This window comes from Parasteatoda tepidariorum, chromosome 7, assembly GCF_982258835.1.
Source record: "Parasteatoda tepidariorum strain Cologne lab strain chromosome 7, Ptep-v5.0, whole genome shotgun sequence".
NCBI lineage: Eukaryota > Metazoa > Arthropoda > Arachnida > Araneae > Theridiidae > Parasteatoda > Parasteatoda tepidariorum.
The window spans coordinates 61,887,332-61,909,681 of record NC_141761.1 but is presented as its reverse complement, the minus strand read 5'-3'; the positions used below and the strand labels follow the sequence as shown (position 1 = coordinate 61,909,681).

The following is a 22,350-nucleotide window of genomic DNA, read 5'->3' as shown; positions in this document are numbered from 1 at the left end:
TTCTCCACATTTCCAAACTAAACTTTTTAAAAATGGTTTTACAAATTACAAACTAATTGCAACAATTTTTTATTTTCTTCTTATATTACATTGTTTATGTTCTCTATTTCTTCTCTTTCTGTTTTCTCAACATCAAGACTATTATACTTACCAATATATCTTTATTTGCACTCGTCAGGTTTATCTGCCTGTAAACATATGAAAATATTTTAAATTATAATAGATGTGTTTATGCTTAATGGGATTTTATAAACAAGAAGAAAAACGCAAGAAGTCATTGTTTTTTAATTTCATATAATAGTTTCATTATTTGAAACGAAAGTTTCACACATTAGGGAGGCGAATAGAGTAATTTTTTTTCCCCTGAGGGATTATCTCTGAAAATATTTCTTCCCACGTATGGTATCTATCTTTGTAGGAAAAAATGAGTTACAGTTGGATAGCGATTAAAAAAAATGAAGTTCGAAATGAGTTTGAAAAATTACGATGTAAATTGTAATTCAGATTTCTTGTTTTAATACAAGTAAAAGAGTTCTTATATTCACTGGCACCCCCGTAAGAGAAATTAAGCTGAAGTATCCGGAAATACCAAGTACAGCATCAGTTTTGACTTAATCAACCTTCACCGAAGATAATACAGATTGAATAAATTAAATTCAAAAATGGATTACGGCAATACATAATGAATGGCAACATTGTGACATTGGTAATAGGTACATAATAAAATATGCTCTCTTTTTAACTGCGACTTTCGATGTATTTTTACAATCATCTATGCTGTTTAGTTAGCTGAAAGTTTCTTTTGCGTTTTGAGCATAGGTACGCTATTTTTTTTTTGCTTCATGAGTCATGCAACCAACAGAAGTATGTTTTATTCCTGTGGTAGCCGGGTCGTCAGTGTAAGGTTCGTAATCATGCGTGGCATATACCCTTTTGGAAGGGAGACTTAATTTTTTATTAATATTTCCTTGTTAATAATACATAATTTCTCATTGTTAATAATACTTAGGACTTAAAAAAAGTTTATGTAAATGAAATGCCGTTATGTCCTTTTTCTAACATAGTTGATTAATAGGTACATTCATACGCTTTCAATAATATGCATTGAAAAAAGTTGACTAAGGCGTAAAAAATTTTTACTAATGAGCATCTTTTATTTTATAATCGCCGTTGTACAGCCGACCCAAATTTGAGTTTACGACTGTCAATGTTAAATTCCGTAGTCTTATAATTTTGAACGTAACCTATAAGATAAGAGAAGTCTTAGATCATGCATTGTGACAAACTAACCTTTGTGGGGGACCACATTTGCGTTACACAAAGAGAAGAATCACGAAAATCTTTCACTGCTAGTCCGACGACAAAGAGATTCTAACCCATGATCTGCCTACTACTGAAGATATCTTACGTCAGCACTGTGGTCAGTGAGAGCCGGGAGCAGAATTCATACAAACCATCGATCTCTGGGATTCGAACCAGAGACATCTCATTGGGAGAAGAAAGCCCTATTCCCTGATCTACAGCAGTTGTTATGCAATTTTTTGTTTATTTTATAACCGTCAGAGAACAGCCGACCCAATTTTTTAGGTTTACGACTACTTATGTTCTACTCCGTAGCCTTGTAATTTTGAATCCAATCCTGAATATAAAGGAGCTACTGGATCAAGTATTGGGAGAAATTTGCCTTCGTGGAGGACTTTTTTCACGGAATTAGCCCACATTAAAAATGCATGGAGAGGAAAACCAGGAAAACCTCGTACGATTAGCTTGACGGCAAGGGGACTCTAACCCATGATCCGTCTACCACTGAGAATATTTTACGGCAGCACTGTGGTTGGTGGTAGCCAGAATTCATACCGACTAGCCCTAGCTGGGATTCGAAATCAGTTCACCTCATTGGAAGGCGAATGCTCTATCTCCTGAGCCACCTCGGTTTTTATGAAATTTTTTTATATTTTATTTTATAACTGTCGTTGAACAGCAGACCCAATTTCGAAGTTTATTAGAACTTTGTAGACTAACATGTCTGGTACCTAAAATAAAAGTTTTAAGAAACTTTGAGTCCCATAATATATATGTAGGTGCAAAATCAGGATCGTCTAAGTATTCAGCAAAATTAATAGATTGCAACTGTATTGAGAGTAACCGTTGAATTTCACAATATCTAATTCAAATACCTGAATGAAAAATCAAAACTATTACAAATAGTTTTCTCGAAAATTAATTTTATATTTAATATTTATTTATTGATTACTTTCACTTGAAGACTGTTAAAGATTGTGAATTTATGCAATTTTAAGAAAACAATTTATTAAATTCTCGTCATGGGAAAGTAGTCTAAAGAATTGTTGTGGAAAATATTGAAAATTCATTTTATTTAATGCTTTAATTTATATATTATTACTGGGTCACTGTCATTGTCATTTATAAGGTGTGTTACAGTGAAATAAAGCTACCTTGTTGTTGTGCCATAAATGGGCACAAAGAAATCCAATGAAAACGAAACATACATATGATGTAAGTCTATGTACAAATACTAATTTATTAGGAGTAACTTAATTCCTGTCGCATCCTCGGTAGGAAAAAAAATCGTATTTGTAAAAATGGAAATAAAATAGTAACTAGCTGAATACACACACTTCTGTTAATAGCCAACATATCCACGATGTTTATTTACGACTTGTAATATACGATGCTGCTTGGCGTTTACTAACCCCTGGAGGACACTACCATCAATATTATCTCAAGTTTCAATGTTGGTAATCTTCAGTGTTTCTGTAATCTGAAACTGCTTTTTTTAGGAATAAAACTCTCGTTCAGATATTGGAATGGTATAATAAATGGCAGAATATGTAATCCGGACACCTTTTGTTTTTCTTTAATAAAATTTTCGAATTTTTGGTCATTTCTATAGTAACCGGATATAAATACCCCGGATAGTATAAGATCATATTTAAGGAGTATCTTCTGTTCAGATCTTTGCTTCTTATATTTTCTTTAAATGCACCGGTCATTCCTTTTCGTTCTTCATCGCTATCGTAAACCCCGTCCAGGAATAAATCGTAGTTTCTTCCTTTAAAAAAAAAAAAACATTTTGACCAGTGAGAAGTTTACGAAGCTTGGTACTATATGGTATATTTTAAAAGGGAGCGATAGTTCATCTCTAATGATTTTGCCTGTTCTCATATAGGAGAAAAGAAACAAATATGTACGTTATTTTATTATAAAGTTTGTTTCCGATTTTATTTTGCATAATGCTGACATGCATCTACTTTTCTTCACACACAACTTACATTCAGTTTTCACTTTCCTTACCAACATACCTAATCTCTTAAACTTTCTTCACAAATATTTTTAGAAAATATAAGACAGATTCAGTAAGAACCACAAATTAATAATTAGCATGAACCTGATTAAATATCATAGTTCAAGTATAATTGGAATAATCAAAACCTGCTTTTTTGTCTGATAAAGTAACAGAAAGATTTTTTAATTATTTTCTTGAGAGTTTACGTAACAATCACTTTGTAAACAAGTTGAAAATTTAAAAATAAGTAGAACAGGAGTATTTTTTTCTTTCTCTATTTTTTACCGACTCGATGTTTCCAAATTGAATATTAGTTTGTTGTCTATTTTAAAGGTTGGTAGTAATTTATAGTAAATCAGTATTATAAAAATTCGTTGTAAGACCTGCTAGTTTTTGAGACAAGTCATTTAAAAGAAAAAAAATTAGATAGACTTAATTAAAGCTTAATGAATTTTTTGTAAAAAATATGCCAGCAACTTAATTTAAACATAAAAAAAAATAAATCTATTTCTACTTTGGCTATTATTAGTTGTCTTCATTAAGAAATGTTTTTATATCATTATTTTGTACTTAAACAAAAATAAAAATTGCATAAGTTAAAAAAGTTCAAAGGTTCATGTCACTTTATACTAAATTTAATCATAGATAAACAGTAAAACACTTACCTGAAGCTCATCACAAATAACGTTCATGAAATGTTTAAAAGCTCGCTGGTTGAAGTTCTTCCCACTTTTCTGTAATTCAAATATTTTAAGCTTTCCGTTATTTAAGTGTAAAAAGATTAATAATATCTAAAATAATTCCAACCCTTGCATTTACTATTAAATGTTAATTGCGTTTAATGAAATCAAATTAGTTTAACTCAATAAGTTACCTTCTCTCCTTTTTTATTTTTTAATAAGCGGTGTTTTAGCTCTTAGCCAGGGACTCCAAAGCTTTTAAATGTTGCATATCTCATTTTTCAAAAAAAAAATCTTTATCGATATATTTCCCTCCTTAACGCAAACGCGTTATTATGAATGTGATTATTGCATTGTAAAAAATTACTGTAAAAAGTACCGGACCGGAACTTTTTACAGAACATTAATATGTTACGGAACAGAAAATGTGATATACGGTACAGTAAAATTACTTAATCACTATAATTGAAGAAATATTACTGTAAAAATTGCGATGCGAATGGATTTTACGGTAAAATAGATTTTACGGTAAAATAGATTCCTCGATAGAATAAATTTTGCGGATGATGCTCTCAAAGTGTACTTTATACCGTAATTTTTCCGGAATTTTTCGCAGTGTAAGACCTTAGTGGTATTATAGAATTAAAATTTTTTTTTATTTATTAATGCTGAAAATAAATTATTAAATTTGTGTTTTTCATATTAGCTGTAAAAATAATTTGCAATTACTCTGTTAGCATTTTCATTCTATAACTATGGTAAAATAATCGCAGCAGTTGCCCAACCGATTAATGTTTGAGTTTACAGTGAAGAAATTTTTTTACCTTTATGGTTTCGAAACCGTTTACAACTAATATGGCTGTAAAACCGTGAATACAAAACTATTCGGTTTTTTAACCATTTACAACTAGCATGGCTTTAAAACCTTAGAAAAAAATTGATAGAACATAGGAACTAGGCTTTTCCTTAGACAATGGAGAATTCAGGGCATTGGAACCTCTTCATGTGTTAAAGGGAATGGAGGGAATAGTGTGGTATCAGCGCTCTCGACCCCTAGCTTATGAACTTAAACATGGTGTCTGTTCATAAGTAATGATAATGATACTAACAGATTATGAATGAAGTAGATTTAACACAAGGATCATCTGAAGTGTTTAATTAATGGCTGCATGTCTTAGAAACGACTTAATTAAAAAATCTGACTCTGGTTATGTGTAGATTAATGGGGAGATAATGCGTAGCAGAAAAAGAAACTTGATATTTATTAGTCTGTTACGGGAAGTTGAATGATTTTTTGTACGAAAACTCACCCCAAATTCTAATAGGGCAAAGACTAAGCGCGAGTTTTTGTAATAAGATGGATAAACGATCCTGAAAACGTTTGCAATGTTGATTCAAGTATACAGAAAATTTGACACATGTGAGCTGAAAATATGTTTGCAAATTTTGCAAACGTTTTTCAGACGAAAAAGAAACTATGGATGAAATTCAGTTCGACAATCAACAAATGGACAATATCAAGCTGATGGGAAAGATCAGTTGTTCCCAATTTTTTCCAACTGTGGAACCATAAATGATCGACCTTATTTTGACGGAACGTTGAGAATTAATGAATAAATTTCATTAGCAAATGTGAACAAATTAACGGAAGACTATTAATTATTTTAAAATCTAAACTTAATGAATTATTTCGAAAATATGTAATGATCTAAACTTTATTAACTATTTTAAAAATATGTAGTGATTTGAATTTTATTAATAATTTTAAAAATATGTAGTGATCTAAACTTTATTTATTATTAATTATTTTGAAAATATGTAGTGAACGAATGAAGAATGTAATTTTTTCATCATATATTAGTCATAAAATTGGATCTTATCTCAGACAATTGAATTCACTGGTCTAAAGCGGCATCTAGTCTAGTTTTTTCTTTCTTTTGATTTTGAATTGAAATACGATTTCCATTAAAATCAAATCGAAAAAGGAAAAAATAAATAAATGTTGAAAATGGTTATCAGAGGAGCATACTTCTCCATTGTTAAATTTTTTTTTTATTCGATGTGAAATATGTATCTTTTTCAAAATTTATTCATTATATTGTTATTAGGAAAGACATTGTTTTGAATTTTCTTTCTTCACAAACATTTTAATTAATTTTCTATGAATAAAGAAAAAAAAAATAAATAATGAACATTTGGACTTAAATTTAATTACATACTTCAAAAATAATAATTGGTAAAAAAAGTCAGGGAACCCATACCCCTTTACAACGGAAACCTAGGGCTCCACGGAATATTATATGGGAACTGCTGAGATAGATGATGCAGCTTAGATATAGGTCTTATATTTGTAAAGAATTAGCAATTTGCATAGATAAATTAAACACAATCTGTCCTTATTTCATTCTGAACACATTGAAGACATGTCGGGATATTATCAATCCTACAAAATTCCTTTACTGATTCCTCCCAGTTGTTATTTTGACTAAGTCCAAAGTGTGTTTTCGCTGTTTGTTAGTTTGCTTGAGAACGAGTTGTTATTTTTTCAAAAATGTGCTTTTGTGGTTCAATTTTGAGATGCATTTCGTACAATATAAGTGTGTGACGTCAGGATTTTGCATCAACCAGCCACTGTTGGGGTTTGAACCTCACTAATAGGTGAACGCTCTATCCCCTGAGCCACTGCGGATCTGTATGTGAATATAGAGAAAATCACGATCAGTAAACTGTAAATTGACTAGTGGCCTCTGCCACTAACTCACTAATGCTTATAAAAATTACCATATGTGATCTTAATTGATTATCTCAGCTCGTTTATCTCAACCGATACCATATGAGCGGAGAATTTACCAAATGAATAGTTTAAATACCGTACATTTTGTTTTTATGAACCATAATTTTGGATTTTTTTATCCGTATATAAGACAAAGCGCATGAAGCAAAACACATACTTATTCTTTTATTGTTTTGTAAAATAAATGTATTGAGTACAAGCATTTGTGAACATACATACATTTGGTAAAAATATTGTTCGCAATATTTTTACCAAATGTAAATGTATACAATAACTTTTAGTATACTTATGATCTTCCTTTCGAATCATTAAGTTTGCACATAAGAATAGATAAATCCAGTCAATAAATCAAAAGTCATTGAGGTCTTTATTGAGGTCAAAAGTCATTATTTTTTTTTTAATTTTGAGCTCTGTATATCATTTGACATTTTTAATTAAAGAGAAATAAAAAAAAAGATACCTGCATGATTTTCGAATTATAAGAATTAGTGATTTATATAGAGTGTTTGAAACTAAAAATTTCCGTAACTTGAAATGGTTTGAAAAAACGAAATTAGCTAAAAGTAGGGTTAAAATAAATGTGTTTGCTTTGGAATGACTAAGAACAAATTCTATGACTGTTAATCTTAACTGCTATTATTTTATAGAATGTACGAAAGAACTTTATTTTCACTTACGCCATTGATGACTATCCAGGGAATAAAGGAATGAGGCGGCGTTTCGAGTCCAGCCTTCAGAAGTAATTCATCACCCATTATTCCATCTGCGCAGTGTTTAATTTTATTGTGAAAGTTCTCATCGTCAAAACACTAGATGGCACAAAAAATATCAAAAACATTTAAGGAATTACAAACATGAACTTAAAGTATTTTTCGCATTTCTTTAAACTTGTGACAACAAGCCTTAATAACCTTTAACCGTTGGGAGATTAATCTAAAATTTAAGGGTTCAATTCATGATATATTAGAACTTTTTTCAAACATTCGCAATCTTAATCTCTTTTTGTTTATTTGGGGGGGGGGGAAGCGTAGTAATAAAGCTTTTTTGAGCGTATGTCGATCGTTAAAGCTGCCTTTTTCTCCTGATCTCAAACTGCATGACTTTCTTTTGTAAAGCAATATTGGAGACAAAATTTACGTAAATAAACTCCAAACTATATCTGAGATCAAACCTGCCACTTAAAAAACCATCGAAATTATCGATGTCTCGAAACGTTAGTAGTTTATTCAGAATTTTGCTATTGGTTTGCACTACACCATTGCCATTAAAGACAATCATATTGAACATGGCATAACTAAATTCGAATATGTCTAGAGACATTCAAAGTTTGCCAGCATTTTTTTTAGCTCAGTTATTGAAAATTTTATTTTTTTATCTCATTCAGCTTATTTAGTCATTCTGTACCTAAAAATAAGCAAATGAATTTTTCTATTATGGTAGGTAAAGGTGTAACTTTTTTTTTTAATATTTTGTACTTCAAAAAAGACAAGCATTTTTTAATATTATGAAACAGAGTAAAATAATTATACTTTCCGTAAATAATAATCGATCTAATAATCGTTTTTGTATGCATTCTGGTACAATCATCACTATTTGAGAATCGCAATTAAAATAGTCAGATTTATCTGATTTAAGCATTATGGAATGATCTCGTTGCAGGGAAAATATATGGGGATGACGATTAGAAAAAAGTATATCGTTAAAAAGAAGTTAACTTACGTTTTCAACGTGTTTCTTTGCCTTTTTAACATCAAATGCACAGTTGATGAATTTTACTTGATTTGTTGTGTTTCCATCATATGCTATGAAACATGCCTAAAATGTAAATAAGTCATATATTTTAAGTATAAAAATATCAGTAAGCACCGCTGTAGTATCTACACTGCAAAAACTGTGGTGTAATATCTCTATTAATATGAAGTTGAAAAACCCTAAAAATGAGGGAACACTTAATTCTCGGTTAACACCAAATCGATCGTTCGTATACGTTTTAAAAGGGTCCCCTTTCCTTCTCTTAAGCCTAATTCGAATTCATCTTAGAACTGTTTCTGTGCTACGCGGATATTTGATTTACAAACTAATTTTATTTAAAAAAAATTACTGTATATATATTTATCCTAAATTAATATTTCTTTCTTTATATTGTATTGTAAAAATAACTTTATTGACGGTTATGTGTACCTTTTCTTACTGTAATTATATTGTAATGTTATTGAATAACAGACATCATGGTGACGACTTTACACCAAGTAGTGTAGAACATTGGTGTAGTGAAACATTAGATCCAAGAATAATGTATGTGTTTCACTGTGCCACTTTGATGTAAAATAGTTGCCACCATTTTTAGTGTTGAGATACACTAAAATGTTTTACATTATGTAATTATAACCAATAAAAACCTATTAAATTTGTCTTAGTTATTTTAACCGACTGAGCGTTTCGTAATTGGGTACTTGCACTTCAAGAAGAAAAAGAATTTGGACGCCCGTACATGTGACCCATGATGTCAGCGCCAGCTTATAGTTATACGCAAAATGACATGTTGCAGTTGAGAAAAGCTTCTCCACATAAGTTAGAATGTTAATTAACGTGAAATTAATTAAATATAATGCCGTATCGCTCCTCGAATTCGTTGAAATATAATTCTTTCTCGCCTATGTTTTTTACTTAGCTTAGATTTATTATTTGTTTATGTATTTTATTATAACCATGATATATTTTTGTTTTGTGTACCTGACAACTTCAATGCATAATTAGTTTATGTTCTGGATGGCTTCGTGCCTGTCTTTGTGTTAAGTAAGAAATATATGGTGAACGAATTGAAATCTTTGTGTAATTTTTTTTGAAAGAATATAAGATTGTGTCACTTAAGATAATTGATACTTGACGAGTTTGGCTCACTCGAAATAGAATGGTAAGAGAAGCAAATGCCACGGTTCAGCAACCAATCAGGATCGAGAAGCCCAAACTACGTCACTTGTAGGTATCCCATTCTACTTTGTACAGATTTTCCTAGAAAACACAAATCTCTCGTTGAATGATACTTTTTTAAATAAACTGAACATGTAAGCGTCTCAGACGATCAGTTGGTTTTAAGACAGAACATAAAAAATACGCGAGACAGGAGACGAAATGTTTTTTGACTATTACATACAAATAATTTAAAAGTCAATGCATTTTACTGCTTTAATTACTAACTTTAATAACATTATTGCAAAATACACAATCTGTGGTATGAACTTAGAGCGTCCTCAGGCTCATATTAATATGATATTGGTCACCGTTTTGCATCGATGACAGCCTGCACACGTCTGGGAAGAATTTCCACCAGTTCTTCATAGGTATCCATAGGAATTGACTTCCAGACTTCCATCACAGCTGAAGTGAGTGCTTGCAGAAAGGATAATCGATTTGGCTGGTTGCGTAATTTACGCTCTAATTTGTCCCAAAGGTGCTCTATGCGATTTAGATCGGGGCTCCGAGAAAGCCAGTCCAGTTTTAGAGCACCTAACACCGATTTCGTCAAACCACGTCTGTGCAAGCTTCTATTTGTGAATGGAGCAGTTATCCTGCCGGAAGAGAAATGGGCCTTCCCCGAAATATTGCCGTAGAGATGGGAATGCAGCATTGCCCAGAATATTCGCATGCATCTCAGAGCTCATATTTCCAACCACAGGAGCTGACGAACCCAGGCCAAATCACGAGAAACACCTCACCATTATGCTTCCGCCACCAAGCTTAACAGTTGGTACAATGCAGTCACTAAAGAAACGCTCGCCGGGCATCCGCCTAACCCAGACGCGCCTATCCGACTGCTAGAGAGCAAAGCAAGATTTCTGAATCCAAAGAATAGTTTTCCACATGTACACAGTCCAATGATGGAGAGATCTGCACCATTCCGATTGATTCTTCGCATTCTTTGGAGTGATGCTCGATTTGTGCGTGGCTGCACGACCATGGAATACCAAGTTTTTTAACTGTGGACGAACAGTCCTGCTGCTAACACTAACGTTTGATGAGCTTTGGAACTCCTGAGAAATTTCCACCAACGGGGACTTGCGATTTTGTTTCACTACACTTTTCAAAGTTCTGCGCCTGCGTTCACCAAGTTTTTTCAGCCTACCAGGTCGTTTCTCCATTCGCTCACAATTACATCACAGTGGATTTAGGCTTCTGTAGAATGTCAGCAATCTCACGAACTGATTTCCCACAATGGTGGCATCCCCCTATACTGTTACGGTTACACAAACTAAATTCCTTTGACTTACTCATTATCGCACAAACGCATAAATGCAACCTGACAAACCTCTACCAACACTTTTATAGCTTACGATTACGTATCAAATTGCATTACTCGATGGAACCTCTTTTCAAGGGGCGTCCGGATCCTTTTGGCCAGATAGCGTGGGAATATTTTATCCTGTTTAAGAAATTCACGTATTTAAACATTAGTTTGATTCTAAATATTATGTTAATTTTATTCTAAATATCGCTTACTAAGCTCCGTATTTTCAGAATATATTTGTAAATCACAAATATATAATAGTAATGATTTTCTTACTTGAATCTTGTTTCTGTAGCATTCATTTGGGCCATGTTGACATTCGAATTTGACTTTACTTGGTAATCTACTAATCTAAAATATAATAATTTATTAATTTGGTGATGATGAAATAAATTAGAAATGTATAAAATAGAATGTTATCATAAAAAATTTTATTTGACATTTTAAGGAGAATCATACTTTTTAATGTAATGCTTTTAAAAGTATGTTTATTGATTAAACATAATATAAAAATATGATTATTTATTTTTTCATTGTTCTGAACTATATTTATTATAGTTAACGAAAATATTCTTCAAATGAAAAACTTTACTAGCAATATCATGTTATTAATTTTTATTAAGCAACATGAAAATGAAAAAATAACCAAATATCCCGAAAGAAATTTTAAGCCGTACTCATCTCGAAAACTTGGATAACTCTGGGTACTATCTTTTAAATTCTTATGTAACGCAAGAGTTAAAATATTGATATTTTGAACCTTTCTCACAGGGAGGAATTGTGACTGAAATGATTTATTATTTATGAAATCTCCTAAAATTATTAAAATGCGCATTATTAGAAATTTTAAAGCATGATGTACAATAATATCACGCGAATATTCTCTACCCTTATATCAAAGCAGATTGGGAACCATATTGCCATCGTTCTAATGAAATAATCTTTAACTTAAATACGCCTACTGCGAAACAAAATAAGGTTAAAGCTACCATAATATGATAAAATTTACATCGTTCCTTGCTTTATTAAGAATCTGGGGAATTTTTCTGAAGGGCTTTTGTAGAATTAGCTATAAAATATTTTTTACTAATATGTGATAAAATTTGATAGTTTTATCATGATATCTTAGAGCATGGCATGAAAACTATTCATTCGCATAAATTTCCTTTTTAGCTTGGTATTTTTTAATATATGTGCCGTAATAAAAACTATGATTTTGAAATTCTAATAACAACTATAATTTCAATAAGAACTTTAATTTTAATTCGTAAATTCGGTCAGCCGACACCATATGAGCGGATAAATTGCCAAATGAATGGCTTAAATACTGTATGTTTCAGTTTTTATTATCATAATTGTGTTTTTTCTATCAGAAATTTCACTAACATACAGTATGGTAATTTTATCAGAATTTTTTTCCGTGTGATAACAAAGGCTCAAATATGAACGGATATTTAACTGAATTTAGCACCTTATTAAGGTTGAATAAAATATGCTAGATATTATGGTTCAAGCTTTTATGGTTTAACGTTGGAATGATGTGCGAGTGTGACCCATTAAAACATTTATGTAAAATATGTTTTAACTTTTAAAGTGTGTGAATTTGTTTGGAACTAATGCAATTTTCATTATTTTGAAAGAGATAGTGTAAAAACTTTCGTCCGCCATACATTAATTTATTCAAAAAAGGGGGTACTTGTTTTTCCTTTCAAATATCATCTAAGATGCTTTTGAATGGGAATTCGTTTTAAGAAAAACATTTTGAACGCAATGCAAGCTCACATTGATACAAAAAATGTACTAGCATTTCCAGGAACAATATCCTTAGAAAAAGATTCCTGAAACAATCAAAGCGGTTGCTACAACTTTTGCGTTAATAAAAATTAATTTTTGAAACGAAGTAACACTTCGAACTTTTCCACTAAAATAGATGTCGCAGATAAATAAAGTGTTTTTTTCTTCTCAAAAGCTAAATTGAGCTTGCCTTTTTTAAGGCCAATTCAATTTCAAGGAAAATATTACAGAATTTATGAAAAAATTTAAGACTAAAACATTTGAAGAACAATTTAAAAGTGAGATCTATAATTCTTTGTTAAATAGTGGTCATTTTACTGAATCAATTGGTTAATAGACGAAAATAATAAGCATTTTATCAAATATAAATTTAAATTTTTCGATTTGTAATTGGAATAGCTGTTTCATATATAACGTAATAAAAAGACAGTATATACATGTATATTTATATATGTTTCACTTACCAGTTCATTTCCAAATGGTAGAAACTTTACATTCATATAGTTAGACAACCTGTTAAAAGTTGGAACAAACTGCTTATGGAAAAACCTTTTACTGTCTGGGCAAAGGGATTCATAAGCGATTGTCACATTCACACGTACAGGACTCTAAAACAATGAATTATTAATATTTTACAAAAATAAATAATAAATTTACTGTCAGCCGGCCAGAAACCATTTTTTCACCATTTCACCAATTATATTCATTAATTTGTAGAAAAGGCGTTATGCATAAAGTCAAATGTCATTTCACGACATTTAACTGGATGTTAAATACAAACGTTTTATTTAACCATACATCTTCTTCTCCACTGATTTTCTGGAATAAACAGAAATTCAACTCAAAGCGCCACCTAAAGCGTTTGCGACTAACCTGATTTTGTTGACTTCTATCTACAACTCTATTTTAAAAATTTGATATGGGTGCAAATCATTCAATGTTTTCTATCCGTATTACAGCCAATATGTTAGATATTATTCAAATAAAGTGGAACAGCAATTAATAATAATTTAAATAAATAGCAATTTATTTAATTGTTATTTAACAATATTCAATCAAAGAAGAGAAAAAAACCAGAAAAAAGGAGGTATTTAAACTGTTAAATGTGAGAAAACTTGTTTACTGATTCTACGGTTTATTGACTGATAAGGTTAAACAATAAGAGTTTTATCTAAGAAACTAGGATGAGAATCAAGCTCACGTTCATGGAAAGCTAAGCCATGTGACAAGGATTAAGAATTCATATTTTTATTTCGCATCATCAGATAACTGACACAACAGAAGATGTCTAATTTTCTTCTAAAAATAAGTGTGTGGTGAACACTTTATGAACTTACTCATGGCTTACTTCCCTGCAATTTTTAGCCGAGTAATTTAAATTAGCTAAATTTTTTGGCCGAGAGGGCAAATTTGACCACCGCATGACAGGCTGAATAGGAGCTCGAATTCCAGCCATTTTCCCTCTATTCCTTCATCGCATGAAGAGTTTCCAGTACAGGTGTGAAGTATGATGAGGCAGAAGTCGAATTCTTGGTCATAGGTGGCGCCACTAAAAAAACAAGAATCGCACACTCTAACTTAATTTGCTCTGTTTCACCAAGCAGGCTTGCACGTTGGCAAGTGGCATTAGAACCAATCAACCAGAGTTTCCAGTGTCCTGCGTAAACATGGACTATTGGAATACGAAATTCTTATTCACAGAGATGCCAACTGCTCCGGACACGCTAAAATAATTAAAAAAAAACGGTAAATAACTACGAAGTACATTTTGGAAATATTTGTTTATTTCTGCTTGCTTTTTAAAAGGTATAGCTTATCATAACTATCATACAGTGGTGAAATATATAAGCCTACGAATTATTTAGAAATAGTGGCGGATAAAAATCTACTAAATTGAATTTATTAAACCAAGAATCACAATTGATAAACTACCACTTTAAAATATATAATTGCTGTCCGGAACAAGTTGGCATCTCTGTATTCATGTAAAGGTGGCAGCACCACAGCTGCTTAACACAAAAATGTCTAGTATTTACCATCTCACACGATAGCATCAGTAGTTAAAACTAATTAAAATAAATTCCATGGTTCAATTGAAAAATAAAATACACATCACAACTACAACCTAACTCCTGTCTCCATAACCTAGCTTTAATGTCCAGTTAGATTTCGTTTTTACAGTTTTGGAACCATGTAAGGTGTAGTTTATTACAAAACTGTAAAGTCTTACATTTACGATTTTTTTAACCATTCTAGCTGTAAAAGATTTCAAATCCTTAAAGGTAAAAAAAAGTATATTTCAACCGTAAACTTTATGATTAGTTGGAGAGACAGACTGTTGCCAGTTATTTAATCGTAAGTTTAGAATGAAAATTCTAACAGTGCTTTCGATTTTGGAACGATCTCTAAGTTAGAAGTTGAACTGAAAGGTGTGAATATCATTCATTTGGTGCTGCTTGTTAGTGAAAACGTAGAGCATTTTTTTAATTTTTTTTTTATAATTCTTAATAGCATAGATAATGCTAGTAGAGCTGATATTACAAACTAGAGATAGATAAGTGCTAAAGCATTCTATTTCAGTTACAAACTAATACATGCTAATACGAACAATAACCATTTAAAAAGTTTTCATACTTTTCGCATCAAAAATATATCAATATAAATTTAGAATAAAATTATCAAGAGTATACAGAATTGCTAAGTAGAAATATTGTTATTGAGGGTAACTCATATTATATCAACGAGAGCAAATCCAATTATATTTTTACATAGAGAATTACTTATAAAAAGGAAAAATAATCTAAAAATTTTATTCTTTAAAATCTCGTTCTTTTGACAAAATTTTTCTAAATTATGTTTAATATGTTTGACTTAAGAGTTTAAAATATCTTAACTTAAGAGGTACTTAAGAGGTTAAAATATCTTAATACTTTCTTTGGAATTAATTTAAAGGTATTTTTCAATAAAAATTATTTATTTGACTAATTTGAAAGTATAGCAGTTTCTTTTTTCAATTCAACATATGCTTTTTTCAAGTTTAATTTTAGTATTTCATGTTTAGGTTATGTTTCATCGTTTGTTATCCATTGCATCAAATAAAACAAAATAATTCGGAAAAAATTTATGCTGAAACTGAATTGAAAATAATTCATTTCTGTCCAGCAGTCGTTAAATCACGCAAACCACCGAAAGTATGAGTTCGGGAAATTTCAGCATAGTTGACAACAAAAGTATTAACATTATTTACCGCTCTGTCATAAGATAAGATAAAAAAAACTCATCCTAAAACTTTATTACATGCTGAACTACTTCCTCGATCATCTCTCGAGCCATAATTTGAGTATTGTGCATGCTATTGCTCGAAAACGATAACCTCGGTCACCAATATTTGGTACTGCAGTATGTGTGGCACCATAGCACCGTTTATGTTTAAAACTTCTATAGGCATTTTAGGAAGGATAAAAAATAAATGAAAATAATTAATATTTCTTAATGAAATTTTTATTTCTATAAAAGTACAAAATTATTCTAAATAAGTACTTAATGTTTATCAAACTATTTAATACTACTTGAATTATTATTTAAGACATTTTAACAAAATGAGTCTAAATAAATACTTAACGCATAGCTAATTATTAAAAACCACTTAATTTATTACTTAAGACAAACTTAAAAGATGAATATTTACTCTAGCATTGCCAATAGATAGAGAAATTCATTGTTTATGGGCCACATAAAGGGTATATATGTATTCGTAATTTTGTATTTTGTATATTTGTTGTTAAGTTTTCGATTAAAGTTGCTAATGTAATAAAAGCAATTCTTTTCTTAGTATTTTCTTGAGGTATTTATATACATTAAAGTATTACTTAGGATGAATTACCATAATATCTGATACAAAACCATCTCTCGTACTAATTACATTCAATATCAATGAATAAAATAGGTATTAATTGTAATAGGTCTGCCACTTAACAAAAAGACTGTTCCTAATATTATCAATAGCAAAATAAGGTGATATTATCGAAACACATTGTGTACCGTAGACACAAAAGGTATAATTGTTATTTTAGAAGTTTTCTCATGAGGTTAAAATTTCGCGATTCCTGATTATGCTATGGTGATTTGTACATTATAAAAGGTCCTCACAAATATTCCCAGTGAAATACAGTTCACACGTTTGAGTCCCATTGGCGACTTGCTAAATTTTGGCGGTTTTCCATCAAGTGCAGAAGCGAGTTACATTACAAAAAAAAAAAAAAGAAATAATGATAAAAAAAAATGCTAGTTTTTCTTTCTCAAGATTTGGTTTAGGAATTTCTTTGTTACCTGACTTGAGTTTAAATGAACAAGGCAGTGGAGGGTAAAAATGTACTTGAGGGTGTCCCTTGGCGAAATCGGCGACTTACGTTTGGCGCCATTCCTGTTTGCGCGGAACACCGTTGTAACAGGAATGACGGCCAAAACATAATGATATTTCAATAAAACATTAGAAAATTTCAGCAAAACATCGGCCTAAACTTTATAAAATTGCAATGAACCCAACATAAGCAAAATTAATAAACCCAATAAAGTGCATTTTGAATCGAAACAAAAATTATTGGAGTAAGCACAGAAAGAATGAGAAAAAAAACAACTCAGTTTTTCATTAAGCTTGAATATCCTCAGGCACAGAATTCTCTAATAGCAGTTAGATACTGTCTAAATTTAGCATGAATAGAATCTGCGTACCTCCATCGTCCCATAAATTCGGCGAAATACGAATCGAAAATGGCGACTGTGGTACCGGACTGGCGGTGACATTTTTTTTCTCAAGTCCCTTTTTATGACTGCGCACATACCTTCGATCTTATTGACCAGAAGCAAAAGTAACCTTACCAGCCAGTATCCAACCTAGAACTAATGGACCTCTGAAATTACATATACCGTTGAATATTTAAAAATAACGCTAAAATCTAAACCAATCAGGATCACGATTGTGTTTCGACATTGCCCCAGCTTTGGCGATCACAACTTGGCGAGAATCAAGGGGCAACCTCAAATATAGTCTACCCCAGTGGAGTTTAAAATTGGTAATTGAAAACTTGAAATGAATCGACGTCTTTTCCAAATTAAAATACAATTTATGCTTGAATTCATGCTGCGTTTAGTTATATTCAAGCAGCAGATTATACAAAAGTGTTATAGTTCAATATCGAAAATCTCGAAATTTAAAGATCACGCACAGAAATTTTAGACATTCAAATAGTTGTAAACAATCAAACTATAGTGGATATTACTTCTTTTAAAAAATAATCGAATATTTTACCTGAGAACTACCTATGCTTTGTAGACATGCAAATAACAAAATTATGAACGAATGAAATATCATTTTCGTTTTCACATGTATCACGAAGAGATAGTGGTTGTATGAAGCTTACGCAGCTTTTCGCGTGATTGCAGGATTAAAAAAGCATCAAATGAGCTATGAACTGAATTCCGTCTGATTAACAATCGAGATTACCGCCATTTTGGGAATACATTGAATTCTTGTTTTCTCTTTCGTAAAAGCATTCTCCATCAAAGCATTAAGCTTCGATTTAAAATATATCGAATGAGTGATACATTTTTGCAGTGCATAATTCTGTAACAGTAGATTTAATTTAACATTCTATTTGGGTAATATATATATATATATATATATATATATATATATATATATATATATATATATATATATATATATATATATATATATATATATATATATAACATAAAATCATAGAAGCCTGACTCCGTTTTCCATTGTTGTCGGCGCCAGTTTTCCCTCATTCATTTCCATATTGTTTTGGTTTTCATCACCACAAAATTAACAATAGTCGTAAAGGTATTGTTTTTCTTTAAATATTTTTGTATCCCTAATTTAAACTTATTTTCCAGTACTGCTACTATTAGCGAGAGTATTAAATTATGGTTGTGAACTCATCAAGTTTGTTTGAACAATACAATGCTATAAGAATATAAATATTATTTTAAAAAATGATTACTTCGAAAAATCACTTCCGTTCACCAAGAGATGTAATGTTTGGGTAAAGTGATTTTTGAGAGTAATATTTAGACGTGGGAAGTAGAGGCACAAGAGTAAGTAAACAGAATTCCTTTTAGTACATACATGTTAAGTGAATAATTTTAACTTTAATAGAAAAATTGTTTTCTGCCAAGAAAAGACAATTATTGCGAAGCAATATTGCAAAGCAATAATCGGGGTTGGTGAGCGGCAGCGAGCAGGGGGCTTAGCCCCTTAATATATATATGTACAGTGGCAGTCAAAAGTATTCGTACACTTAAATTACTAACTTCAAAAGTGAGTAAAAATTGAAATTGCGTAAAAATTAATTGAAATTTTCAAAAAATCTTAATGCTTTTCAAGTTGTTGCATGAATGATTTGAATTTTTAAGAGGAAATTTTTAAATTTGGTCATAAAGAGCTCCTCTATAGAGTGAGAATTTGAATCTCACCACTAAACCTCGTGCTTCAAAAGTATTCGTACATCCACATTTCAAGTTGTAAAATAATAAAATTAAGACAATTTGTGAGCCAAATATCGTTTGTGGGAATATATTTGGCGAGATTTTATATTATTCTTACTTTTACCGCTTTATCTGTTTCATTCTTATGTTTACTAGCTTTGAAACTCGCATTTTTTGTTGTCAATCATACAGCTTTAAATTGAGATGGCTCGGAAGGGAAAAGAAACTTCTCTCGCTGAAAGAAAACTGATAATGAAACTACATAATAACTCTTTAAGAAAGATATCACTTGCTATTGGAAGACCCCGATCTACAGTGCAGAGTGTTATAGATCGACATTGCCAACGCAATACTGTTGAAAATATTCCACGAAGTGGACGCCCAAAAATTCTCAGCATTAAGCACAGACGCTTACTCGTAAGATTGATTAAGAAAAATCCAAAATTGAGTGCCCCGGCAGTAAAAGCAGAACTCCTCAAACAGGGAATTTCGATCTCGGTAAGTACTATACGCCGCACTTTTAACGAATCAGGATTCCATGGTCGAGTATCTCGAAAAAAGTTTTTTGTGTCGGAAGTAAATAGAAAGAAACGAATGTCTTTCGCCAAACAGCATGTTAATAAAAATCCTGATTTCTGGAACAGGGTTATATTCTCGGATGAGAGCAAGTTTAACGTGTTTGGATCTGATGGCAGACAAATTGTGTGGCGTAAAAAGAATACAGAGCTACAACCAAAAAATTTGAGTGCGACAGTAAAGCATGGCGGTGGTAACATTCTAGTTTGGGGATGTATGAGCGCACATGGAGTGGGTAAATTGCACATCATTGATGGGATTATGGATCACAAAAAGTACATTGACATTCTAAAAAGTAATTTAAATTCTAGCGCTTCACAAATGGGTCTTCAAACTAACTATATATTTCAACAAGACAACGACCCTAAGCATACAGCTTATAATGCTAAGCTCTGGGTATTATATAACACTCCCGAAAGACTCAACACACCTCCACAATCACCAGACATGAATCCTATTGAGCATTTGTGGAGTATTTTAGACGACAAAATCAAAAATCGAGGAGTAAAAAATAAAAATCAGCTGAAAACCGCCATATTGGAAGAATGGGCATCAATTACACCAGATATTACAAAGAAGTTGGTAGATTCAATGCCAAGTCGAATGAAAGCAATAATTAAGGCGAAAGGGTATCCTTCTAAGTATTAAACTGTGATATACTATATAATTTTAGGGAATTTTCTTAAGTGTACGAATACTTTTGACACAAAAGTTTTGATAATTAATTTCTATTTTTTATATTTTTTTCTGTAATTGTTTTACAAGAAAACTTCTTTTGATTAAATTGCTCAAAAATAATGGATACAAGGACAGGTATCTGTGTTTAATGACGTAGTATAATTAATAAAATTCTATGAAGCAATGAGCACTTCAAAATTCATTGTACGAATACTTTTGACTGCCACTGTATGTATGTTTTCACCTCGATTTAGGTCAGAAATTACTTTTTTAAGCCAATATGTAACTTGCGACACCAGAGTTTTGCTACAGAGTTTACTCTTATTCTTAGATTTGATTTGAAGAGTTTTCTGGCTAAGGTTGGCAAGCGGATAATGTTTTGAACCTGATTTTAGGATAATCGTAAAATGTTTAAGATTGGCTGAGTTACTTAATTTCTGTTTGTTACTGATTTGAAAAGACGATTTCGAGTAAAAATCGCTCGAAGTTAAAATTTTTTTAGAATGGATGATAAAGCTAATAAATATGAATAAGTTATGCTCATAGTGGTCAAGAGAATATAGAAACTTGTATGGTAATCTGGCACAGATTTCTAGATGAGATTTTAACCTTTTTTCCTTGTCAGAGAGTAAAGTCAAAACTTCGGTTGTCAAAAATGCCGATTGTAGATAATATAGTAAATAATTCTGCTCATAGCAATCTGAAAAGGAATAAAAATACGTGTTGTCAGCCATCACAGAACTCCAGGTACAATTTGCCTAGTTTGAAAGTTGGAAATTGGTTGAAATTTGATTAATGATTAATTCTCAATTGCGATAATAAAAACAGATACAGAATAACGATAGCAACAATGATAGTAACTAAGATAATGTAAGAATATATTCTGCTTGTAGTTGTCTGGAAATGAACAGAATTATTTATATTGTCATCCAGCACAGATTTCCAGATAAGATTTAAGTGCTCCAAGTTAACCGGAAAAGTCTCAGAAATTAAATTTACCAAAAATTTAGCAATTGTCATCAAATAATCAAGCGGTTTGAATCCAAAATAGCAGAATTACTATTTATTTAATTAAAGGTGCTATTTATTGCTTTCCTGAAACATAAAAGCATATTTAATACCAAGCAGACAAATAAATTTCTATTAGAAATTTATTTGTCTGTTTGGAACAGCAGAAATCTAATCTTTTCTTTCTCCTAGGTTCAATCCAACCTTTTTTTTTTTTGTCTTCAAATAAAATTGTGGAGTTTCGTTATGAATTTTGTGGCTATCTCATCTTTAACTTTAGGAGAGATGGCAACTTTTCATTAATACGTATTGACGCATCAAGGATAGTAGAATTCTTAAAAATTTAAAAAATAAGTAGCGAAAGTAAAAGAAATAAATCGTATTTTAGTAAATTAGTCTTCACTACCACGCTTAATATCTCCCAATAAATAATTCTAGTTAAGACATCTTTAGGTTCAGTAATGGTTTTCATATAGTTTTGTTTCATAATTCGTAATTTTTAAAGCTAATAAAAAAATCCTTACCTTTTTAATATATTGAAGCCACTATTTTAAATTTTATTTTAAAATAAAATGCAAAAGTTGTTTCTTTTATCTTCAAACCTATCTTTATTGCAACTGCTTACTATCTGCGTCTTAATTGGCATTCTCAGTTCAGATTTTATCTTTTTCAAATGGTGTCAATTGACACCCACCTTTGATGACTTTTCCTTCTAAAT

General features: G+C 31.0%; 1 protein-coding gene across 1 annotated transcript; it reads right to left on the bottom strand.

The window, feature by feature from the left end:
• Positions 1-18,322, bottom strand: LOC107451570 (GILT-like protein 1). Its single transcript, XM_087168665.1, has 7 exons — positions 18,169-18,322; positions 13,325-13,468; positions 11,343-11,417; positions 8,501-8,596; positions 7,459-7,590; positions 3,973-4,041; positions 1-188 (listed from the first exon to the last, which is right to left on the bottom strand). The coding sequence occupies exons 1-7, from the start codon at positions 18,229-18,231 to the stop codon at positions 162-164; spliced, it is 606 nt and encodes a 201-aa protein (XP_087024791.1). The 5' UTR covers positions 18,232-18,322; the 3' UTR covers positions 1-161.
• Positions 18,323-22,350: the final 4,028 nt, after the last annotated feature.

Excerpts from the sequence above, each read along its gene's own strand:
- LOC107451570 (XM_087168665.1), bottom strand. The coding sequence starts at position 18,231 with ATGATATTTCATTCGTTCATAATTTTGTTATTTGCATGTCTACAAAGC. Across the intron at positions 4,042-7,458 it reads CCTGGATAGTCATCAATGGC|AAAAGTGGGAAGAACTTCAA; the intron begins GTAAGTGAAAAT and ends TTTGAATTACAG. Across the intron at positions 189-3,972 it reads TTATTTGTGATGAGCTTCAG|GCAGATAAACCTGACGAGTG; the intron begins GTAAGTGTTTTA and ends ATATGTTTACAG.